The 10,488-nt window shown below is 59.5% G+C and overlaps 1 protein-coding gene across 1 annotated transcript; it reads right to left on the reverse strand.

The window, feature by feature from the left end:
• Positions 1-144: 144 nt before the first annotated feature.
• Positions 145-9,496, reverse strand: Cabp7 (calcium binding protein 7). Its single transcript, XM_050141128.1, has 5 exons — positions 9,053-9,496; positions 2,578-2,721; positions 1,751-1,863; positions 1,342-1,495; positions 145-1,137 (listed from the first exon to the last, which is right to left on the reverse strand). Exons 1-5 carry the CDS (start codon positions 9,159-9,161, stop codon positions 1,010-1,012), a joined length of 648 nt encoding a protein of 215 aa, XP_049997085.1. The 5' UTR covers positions 9,162-9,496; the 3' UTR covers positions 145-1,009.
• Positions 9,497-10,488: the final 992 nt, after the last annotated feature.

The raw sequence follows: 10,488 nt of genomic DNA on the forward strand, positions 1-10,488 counted from the left end.
GTCTTGCTGGCACTCATGTTGTTGACTCTGTCCTCCTGCCTCCGTCAGGGGACAGGCGAGCTGGAATGAGACAAAATCCCCTCCAGGGTGTCCTCTGCATACAGCCCTTCTTGCTTAGGGATCATCAGTAGGGGCTCAGCCAGGCTGGGCACAGAGCATGCCAGTGTGGCTGTGGCCCCAGGCTAGGGAAAGAAGCCCAAGGACTCTGCCAACTGTCTCGGCCCTGCGTCTGCCCAGGCTGCACCAGTGCCAGGAAATGGGATGGCACACGTGGAGCGCGTATGAGAGCTGAGAGCTGGATCTCTGGCCTTGGGAGTACAGAGAAGTGGGACCCTAGAAGGGCAGGCCAGATCTTCAGGGGAGTCAGGTCCTTCAGGTTGCACCCTGGCCAATGGGGAAGTCATGTGGGCTACAGGGGCTCTGCTCTCCTCCTCAGTTGGGTTTCTAGGTTCTGTGCTGGGAGACAACTGGACCTTGGTCTCTAAGACTTTGGTGGAAGGCTTGGCTACCTCTGATGCCCCATCTTGCATGAGCATTTGCCTTTCCTGAAAAGCCATGTGGAAGAAGAATCTGAAGCCAGATCTTAGCCCCCAGCCTCAGGCTCCTCACCTCTGAAATGGACAGACACAGGCCCCAGAAGGTGGGTGGGAGGACTGGCTTTGAGTCTAAGGAGGATCAGAGGAAGGGACCCAGGAGCCCCAGCCTTGTGCCCACCTCCACCCCACCCACAGCTCTGGACATGAGTTTCTCGCCTGCCTAAAAGATGACAGCAGGAACTGGATCCTAGGGACTCCTGTAAAGCCCCTCCTTTCCCAGGAGCTCCTGGGTGGTGGGAAGTTAACGCTACAGACAGGCCAGGTAGGGGCACAGGCAGGGTATAGGGCTAGGATTGGGGTGGTCAGTGTCCAGGCTCAAAGTGCCTGTGGGTGGTGGCCCAAAGAGTAAGCTGAGGGGAAAGGCTGCAGGCAGCAGTGGGTGTGGAGTGTGCCAGGCGGGCACCCGTTAGTGCCTATTTCATGCCGCTGCGCAGCACCTGGTTGGCTGCAATGAGCATGACACTGATGATGAAGGCGATGGCGAAGGCGCAGATCAGGCTCTTGCGCACACACGTCTGGCGGATCTGCTGGTTGGAACAGGCTGCAGCCGCCCACCAGGAACACCAGGGGAAGACAGAAGGGGACAGCAAAGGGATGGAGTCAGGTCTGCACTTCGGCACGTGGACTTAACTTGGGGCAAACAAGGACACAAGGCTGGGGACAAGGAGGCCCCATGCAAACCCCTGGTGTATCCCCTGCTCAAGCATCGGAACCCACCCACGAGGTCCCAAGGCAGGCCACTCACTCTCCACGTCCACAGGACACTCCTCGGTGGTGCCCAGGTGGCTCTCCTCCTCGGTCATGATGATGTTCTCGATGTCCTTCATGGACAGATGCTCGCAGAAGGTGTCATAGAGGAGTCGCTTCAGCTCGTCCACTGTCAGCTTCTGCATGTCACACTTGGGTGGCAAAAGGGACAAGCTCTGACCACTACCCTGCCACAGTCCCCACCCAGCGCCCTGTAGGAACACAAGCCTCCAGATCCTGTAAGACTAGGACCACCTGGTCCATTGCCTCAAGGAGCCCAGGCCTCCAGGAAGCAGGACATCCAGTGGACAGTGGCCATTCCTCTCGTTACAGTGTGGATCTGACCACACACAGGCCCCTCAACACCTCCGCAGTCACACAGCAGAGTCCCGGCAGCCAGGGCATACCTTCCAGAAGACAGTGTCAAAGTCAGTACCGTGGAACTTCTCTGGGATCCCCGAGGTGGAAAGCTTGGGTCCCAGGAGTGTTACAAACTCCTCGAAGTCCACTTGGCCATCACCTAGAGTGGGCACAGGACTAATGAATGGGTCAGGCTGAGAGCATGATCAGGCACCCCAGAGTTCAAAAGGCATGAAATGGAGTCTTGGCCTGCCTCAGGCCTTCCATGGGACCTCAACCCCTTCCCTTAGCCTCCAGTCAGTTTCAGGGATGCCTAACATGCCAGGCTCTGAGCTGGTGATGGGGTTCTCCTGGGGGCTGGGGGAGGAGAGCAGCAGATGGTCCCCAGATGTGTGAACTCTACTAGTACACTCAGAACTCTCCATGGCTCCCCAGCACAGCGATCATCACTCTGCCATTCAGATGGGAGTAAGGCTCAGCATGAAGCTGGCTGCCCAGACCAGTGCCTGCTCTGGAGGGAGAGGAAGGGGCAAGGAGGCAACAGGTGGGATGAAGCAGAGGGGACTTGGCATTGCCAATCATTCTTATGAGTTTTTCTTTAATAAAAATAGCAGGTGGCAAATACAGCTACCATTTATTTGGGTGATGGAAGCTGAGAGTTATTTTACCCCCCTTTTCCAACCTTAAAATCCTTCTCAGACCACAGTGGAAGGGGCAGTCTTAGATCCTGTGTGTGGCTGTCACACCTCCTGTCCCCTCACTTTCTAGGCTGAGAAGTGCAAGAGGTAAGAGGCCAGAGCGGTCTCAGCCTCTATGGTTCAGGCGCTGGGGCCTAGGTTGATGGTGGGAAGGAGATCGAGGCAGGGCATCTCACCATCCATGTCCAGCCGCTGGATGATAACCTCCAGCTCCACCTCGTTGGGCATGTAACCCAAGGAGCGCATGGCTGTCCCCAGCTCCTGCTTAGAGATGAAGCCATTGCCATCGCGGTCAAACACCTTGAAGGCCTCTCGGATCTCTGTGGAGGAACAGAAGGCTGAAACCTCGGCCTGACCCCAGTGTCCCCTTTCCCAGATTCCTAGGATCTGAGCCCCACTCAGAACCTAGAACTCTGTCATAGGGTGTCCAGGTCACTCTTGGGCTGTGATCTGGAGTCTCTGGGCAGGCAAGGCAGAGGAGACAAAGGTGTAGCCGGCCTGAGACGGTGGCCACCCGTGGGTCTGACAGCCTTCTTGGTGGGCACAGGGAGAACGCCAGATTCTTGCCTCATCTTCCTGTTGGGCTTCCTCTCCCAGTTCAGACTCTTGCCGTCAGGCAGTATTAGCTCATGGTGGGATGGCCACGTGACTCAAGCTACTAAGTGATGGCTAAAATTCACAGGCCTCCTGGTTTAGACGCAGAGGCAGGCGGATCTCTGTGAGTTCGAGACCAGCCTGGTCTACAGAGCTAGTTCCAGGACAGGCTCCAAAGCCACAGAGAAACCCTGTCTCAAAAAAGCAAAAATAAATAAATAAATAAATAGAAAATAGATAAAAGAGCTGATCCCCACCAGGCCCAGGCATGATCTCTGAGCTTCATACTCTGCGTGGCATACTAGGAAAGATTGAGGACCTGAGGGATTCTGGGAGGAACAGTCCACTTGACTAGGACCTGGGGACCAGGCAACTTAACACATGCGCCCAGACCAGCCTTAGTCTCACCCACAGCAAGTGGGTGCAATGTGTGAGCAGCCCTCAGGCAGAAGCGGGGAGGGGGAGGACTTGAAGGGCCCTAACCTTTCACCTTTGCCCCACCTGTCTGTCTGCTTCTGCCTTGATTATCACACTCGGCAGGGTCCTAAAGAACATTGCCCTAGAGGAACAGACTTCAGTCCTTAGATCCAGTTCCCTGTGGGCTCTTGTTCGCTTGGCAGCCTCCTGGCCCCTTTGCCTAAGTTGTTCCCCTGACTCAGTAGGCAGTCAAGTCGTGTGTGTGTGTGTGTGTGTGTGTGTGTGTGAGAGAGAGAGAGAGAGAGAGAGAGAGAGAGAGAGAGAGAGAGAGAAAGAATAAAGACATGAGAGGCTCCATGCTGCTCTACTGAGGCCGGGAGGCCAGCCTAACTCTGAGAATTCAAGGCTCCTACACTGTGCTGCTAGTGACACGTTCACAGAGTGCGGGCCAGCAGTGTGGCCCTGCCACAGAGCAGAAGTCGTGGCCCACAGAAAGGTGGCTTGACCCCACCCAGGTCCCGGTCCTCACCTGGCTCTTCCATGTGGACTCATATATGAGAACTGGAGGTCAGAGTCCCACAGGTAGGCTGAGGTAAACAATACCCACTCCCCCCTACCCCGACACACACACCTCAGGCAAGTCTTGGGAACTGGTTTCTGTACTAGGAGCTTTAGGGCCAGGAAAGTAGCTGAGCTGAGCTGGCAGATCTGAGTCAGATCCAGGGGGTACTGAAAACTCTGGACCCTGGCAGCTCTAGGCCGAGTACCACCAACATTTTCCTGGGCCCCGAGGGAGGCAATTGCCCCTTGTGACCAGAGAAGGCCTGGCAGCAGTTATGGCTGCTGCAGAGCCAGGACTGCTGCGGAGAACTGTCTGGATAGTGGAGGTGTGCTTCCGTTCTTCCTCCCCCGCCCCATCTCATTTCTAACCATGTTGTCACCTTTCTGGACTGGTGTCATGGGCACAGTCCCCAGGGGGACCCTCAAGCCTGGGGACACCAAGGCCGCTCTGAACCTGCTGCTGCTTTGTCTGCAGCGTTATTCTGTTCTCGTATCTAACTCAGGTGTAGCCTGGAGTCCCGGCTGGCATGACTCTGCCGCTCTGCCCCGAGCTGGCCTGGTCTTTGCTCTAGTTGCCCACCCCTCCACACATCTTCTCTTCCCCTAAAATGGATTGTTCTGCGACAGTGTCCTCGTTCCCTGGAGCAGGACCTGTCACTGGAAAAGAGACCTGCTGGATAATGAAAGGACGGAATGGCCGACGTCGGGCCGGTCTCCTAGAGCCCTCAGAGGAAGGCTCAAGCAGAGGTTTGCGTGCCTCGTACAAGGTCTGTAGGCCACCCACAGAGGAGAGCGATAAAGCTGGAGGTGGGGAAGCAGCCACGGGTTGGTTTGGGGAGCGGCACAGTCAGAAATTGTACCCCTTGGAAAATGAAGTCAATTAGGGAGCTCAAGGAAGGATGGGAAAGTCCTAGATACGGCGGGGGCTGCTGCGAAAGCCACCCTCTGCTGCGAGCTGATGTCTGAGCAGGGTTCAAGGTGACTCCCCAGTTGCAGGGCTGCCCTGATGCCCTTTTCTGAGGCCCGCGAGGAAAATGCACCAGACAGGAGGGACAATAATGAGCAAGTGACTTTCGGGATATATGCTCAGGGGACGGGCTCTGAGACAGCCGCGTGGGTACCAAAGACATCATGGCTCAGGCAGGGCTGACCTCCCAAGGCTACTGGGTAAACTCATAGCCGGCCGCTCTCCATCTGTGCCTCTCCCAACCCCCACCTTCCCAGCTCACCTAGCTCACACTAATGTTTCAGAGCGCCGACCCAGCCCAGTTCACCTCCATCTGCCGACAGAGGCCCAGGGAGTCAGAGAAGCAGCTGCCATCACAGACCCGGGGTGAATCCCAGCTCTGGCCCATCGTTACCATTAACCTGTACAGTGCAGCTCTCTGTAATCAATGCTGGAACAAGAACAATCGTAGATGCAAGTGTCTGGCCAAGCCTGACTTTGAGGTGGCCATTGTCAATCAGACCATCCCAGATGGCAGTGTGGGAAGGGAAAGGAGGCCTGGGTGAACCTGGGATGCGAGGCTGGCCTGCGTGCTGGCTGGGACCAAAACCCAAGGCCTGGGTTTGAATTCTAGCTCCCCCCTGCTCAGCAGCCAAGACCGGGGCAAGGCACTTATTTCCCTCTGAGTCTAGGATGAGGTTCTTGTCCCATGGCTGGGGTCTGGCCTCTGCTAAGGGCTCCTTAATGGGGTGGGTTTCAGGGTGCCTGTCACTGTATGTCATGGACATATTGCTAGGTGTATTCCCCGAAAGCCTTGTTCCTTCCCTGCCCTGTGAGGCCAGACAAAACTCATTGTACTCCATCTTGGCATAGGGATGTCTGGCCCGGGAATGGGCTGGCAGGGCCTCCAAGTTTCCAGGCTGATATTGTCCCCTACTTGCAGTTTTTAGTCTGGCATTCCCAGCCCCTCCCCAACCTGTGGCTGTGCAGGGGCTGAGTCTCTAGCAGACCCAAAAGGAAGCAGTGTTCTGCCAGAGAGTTTGTCTGGATAGACAGGGGACACTGGAGGAGCAGTAGTCATCTGTGGTGGCTGCCATTGTCCGCGGCATTGGCCCTGCGCCCCAACTCTTCATCCGCCCTGATTTTTTGGCCTGTGCAGAGGCGGCTGCTGAGCTTGGCTTAAGGAAGCAAAGGCAGAAAGGGGGGGGGGGTGTATGTGCACCTACCCTAGTGCCCCCAGTTGGCCACCCTCAACACAGGCTCCACAGTCAAGTGTGCACCCCGGAACTTAGCTGTGTGGCCGTTTGCCTCTCTCCTCTTCCTGGCCGGCCATTTCCATCCCTACCCTTGAATGCTGGACCAGTCTGTCTCGTTGTTCCTGGAGGTCCCTGCTTGGATACATTCAGAAGGCGGGGGGGGGGGGGGGGGGGGGGGGGGGGGGTTGTTCCAACCATGGTGGGGGTATTCAGGAGAAGTACACTTGCCTCTCTCACAGGGGCTGGGGTGGACCTCCAAGTTAACTCTGCTAGCCCCTTCCTCCTCCTGCCAATTAGCTATGAACAGCTTCCCTAGGGCCAATGGTCCCCAGTCGGGCCCCTCACTCGCCTCCTTGGCCAATCCCCACGCCCCTTGCTGCCACCCTACACTCTCTGGCTCATAGGGTGCTCTTCCTCAGTCTCTTTTGCTGTTACATTTGGGTCCTCAGCCCCCACCGCCAGGCCCTGTGCTGAGTACTCCCACGCCATCCCTCCTGGAAATGACAACGCCAACCTGCTTTTATAGACGCGGAAACCAAGACTCAAACGATCGTCCAAGTTCACCCCACGAGCCAAGAGTGTGGAGACTCGAACCCAGTGCTGCCTGGCTGTTCTCATTTCACCCCCACATCCCCCTCCTCCCTTCCTGCTCTTGGTCCCCCGCCCACACAGACTGACCGCCCCCCCTGGATTTCTGCAGCAGGCAGGCACGAGGTGTCTGCAGTATTTCATCCCAGGCCACTACTACCCTCTCTGGTCCATGTGGCTTCCTCACAAACTCCTTCCAGCAATGGGCCTGGGTCTCACCCCAACTGCCCCGGGACAGGAATTGCTAGTGTGTCCTGGAGAGACTGAGAGGGCAGAGGTAGCATCTGGAGGAAGGACAGCCACTCTGCACTCAGTCCTGGCATGCAAGCCTGCTGCAAGGAGCCCAGGACCTGGACAGGGCCTTCGCAGCCAAGAAGAACCAGGGACAACTTCCTGCCTTCATGTGCAGATTCCCACAGGCGTCTGCTGGCTCTGTGCCCTCAACCTGCCAGCCACAGGAATGACCCTGTCCTTCAGGTGCCCCCTGCATCAGGGTCCCTCTGCTAGCCCTGAAGGGGATCAAAGAGAAGCAGGGTGTGTGTTTGGTAGGACGGTGACTAACGCGGCTGGGCTTCTGCCAGCATGTCCGCGGGATGGCTCAGATGGATCTTGGGCCTCCTTGCCCTTGCACTGCCCACCATTGTCCTACCCACCCCTGCATGCCAGTCTCCCTCAGCTTCTCCCTGTCCCTGAGTGTGCACTCTAGGACCAGGGGATCAGGAGTGGAGGGACACAGTGAGACCTGGAACTGTGGAGCCAGGGTCATGGGTTGGGATGCTGGAAGCAAAGGAGGGAATGAAGCCAAACCTGCCTGGAGTCTGGGAAGACATGTTGCCTCTGTCCCAGGCATGAGGAGGAAGGCTTCTGCGTGGCCCAGAATAAGAGGCGATAAAGTAAAGGAAAACTGGCCTGTGCCGTGTGCCCCTCCCAGACCCTATCACCTCCCCCCTTTCTCTCCACCTGAAGGAGGCTCTGCTTTGGTCCAGACAGGACAGGACCTGGGTTTCACAGGGTGAATGCTAAGGTCAGGTCAGGGACAGCATCCTTCCATCTGTCCCGCCTGTGTTGCGGCCGAGACGCCCCTCTGTACCTGAGTGCGGGCTGGCTTTGGGAAGCAGTGTCTGGTGCCTGTGGTGCAGTGAGCATGGGAGTTGCTTTCTTTTTTCTCTTTCTCGCCACAGTCTACTCGCCCAAAATTTGCCCCAGGCCAGGCCTGGCCGAAGAAAAGACTTTATGAAAGGCTCCTCCTGAGCTCCTACTATCGTCCTTTCTGTGTTGGTCCCTCCAATGCATTCCTATGGGCTCAGATGAGACCCCAGAGCTGAGACCCTTCGACTCCAGCAATAGGAGACTGGCCCATTCTCTGGGTAATATCAGCCCCTCCCCCAGCAGCCGACAAACATCCTAAGGGACCAAGACTCCCTTCAGTTCAGAGTCCCTGACTCCACTCCATATGGGTCCTCAAGAGGCCTGGGGGAGGGGAATCTTGAGCATACCCCCGCCCCCAATCTCAGCAGAGAAGGAGCTAGGAAGGCCACAGGGGTCTCACTGCGCCCCAGGACACTCAGTCTGGGAACCCCAGCCGCTGCCTGCTGCGCTGATCTTCAATAGCCAACAGCCTGCAGTCCCTATTCCCGAAAGGCACAAGGACTAGGGTCGGGGGAGGATTGGGTTCCGGCCTCTGCCTTTCCCTTCCAGGCTTCGCTAACGCGACTGAGCCTCCCAATCCGGCCACTTGTTGTCGCCACCGCCTCCCGGCCGCTTTGGCAGCGCACGGGTGGGGGGTCCCTCGCAGGGGATGAGGGCAGCCCCGGCACCCGGCAAGAGCGGGGCAGTCGCCCTCTCCCCTTCTCCCGCTGCCGGAGCGGATTGGATTCTGAACGCGACACGAGCGGAATGTCAATAGGAGCGCAGAGCCACGGGCGGGCGCCGTAGAAGGGATCAGGATGCGGGCGCTCAGGCGGCGGGCGCGGGGGGCACAGCTCGGACCCCCAGCTTCAGCCCCCGCCGCCTTGCCGCACCGTCACCGCGGGCCAAGCGGCCCAACGATCCCGCTGCGGGGCCCCGCAAGTTTCCGCAGCGCCGGGGGCCACGCGGGCAGGGGCCGCGCTGTCCCCGCGCCGCGGCAACCCTTACCGCGGAGCACCGGGCAGCCGGGCCGTCCCGCCTCCCGCGCAGTCGTTCAACCGAGTCGCGCAGCAGGGTCCCCGGCGCCCCCCGGCCAGCCAGCGCAGCACCTGGCCGCACAGGTAGGAGAGCTCGTGGCGGGGGTCCCGGCGGGGCACTCACCCTCCAGCTCGTCCTCTGGAATATCCACCGGGCGCTGCTCCGACAGCAGGTTGGGCACGGTGTAGATGCCCCGGTACATCAACGCCGCCGTCACCGGGTGGAACGGCATCTTGGAGGCTCCGCGCCCGCCCGCCCGCCGCAAACTTTGAGGCCGGGGCTCATGGGCCGCCGGTGGCCCCTGGGGCGGCCGGAGCGGGCCGGGCGCGCGGTGCGGCGCGCGGTGGCGGCGGCGAGGTACGGGGCACCCGCCCGGGACCTAGCGCCCCCGCGCCCCGGGCCGCCGGGCCATGCCGCCAGCTCCCTCGTCGGGCTCCCGGCCGGGGCCTCGCAGGGACAGCGGGGGCGGCGCCGCTCCGGCCTCTCGGCTCCGGCTCCGACCGCCGCACGCTGCGCTCCCTCCGCGCTGCCCCGCGCGCTCTGCGCTGCTCGCCGCCCGCTCGCTGGTGCGGCCACCCGGCCCGCCGCTCCGGCTCCCGCCGCCGCCGCCTGCACTCTAGCTCGCTTGCTTGCTCGCTCTGCGCGGCAGTCGCCGCGCTCCCGCCTCCCCCGCCCGCCCCTCCCGCCCCCGCCCCTTCCCGCTGCCGGCCCCTGAGCGGCCGCCCCGAGCCTGCCCGGGCGCCTTCTCTCCGGTTCGCCCCGATTCTGCTTTCCCCCAGTCTGCTTCGGATTGTTGTCTCCCGCACCCCACGTTCTCAGCCAGCGGGACCACGGTGGTGTGGACTGGGGGTGGAGCTGTTCCTTGTACCCACCGTCCCACCTGCCCCTCTAGCCCTCCCCCAGCAAGCGCGGAGAGATGAGAACTAACGACTAGAGACCCAGAAAGGTGAGGTTTCCCCAGGCGCGGGGATCCTCAAAACCAGTGATCCTCGTGTTGGTGCCAGGAGAGCCTCCAAGGTGGGGAAACTGAGGCTTAAAAAAGGACGTTGGCCAAGGTCACCAAGCAGGACCAAGCACAGATCTGCTCTGCAGGAGACTACCGGCCTGTGACTGACACCAGCAGTTGACTGGATCCCACACAGGGCTCTAGTCCTGGATCCTCCAGTCCTGGATCCTCCTCGGGGCCCCTGCCACTCAGTTTGCAGGGCAGTAGCCAAGGTCTGTCTCATGTCCCCAGGGGCAGTGAGGAGGAGACAGATGCCCCAGGGCCTGCTGGTCACATGGCTGCAGGTTAGACCTTCCTCAGATCTTGAGCATGTGTGCTACGGGGGTGGGAACAAGTGTCTGAGGGCAGCATGTGCATGTGTTTATCTTATTCTTCGTCCAGGACACTGTGTACATGCGTTTTCAAATCCACATGCCGATGAGTGTGCATGACCACCTACGTGTGCCGGGACTGGGAGCTGGCAGGGAAGGGCATAAGCCAGGAGGCAGGTGTGGCCAAGTGTGAAGGCCCTTGAGTTGGGAGTGGCATGCACACATGGATGGGCACAGATATG

Source organism: Alexandromys fortis, unplaced genomic scaffold, assembly GCF_014885135.2.
Source record: "Alexandromys fortis isolate MF-2015 unplaced genomic scaffold, M_Fortis_MF-2015_v1.1 scaffold_7, whole genome shotgun sequence".
NCBI classification, from domain to species: Eukaryota; Metazoa; Chordata; class Mammalia; order Rodentia; family Cricetidae; genus Alexandromys; species Alexandromys fortis.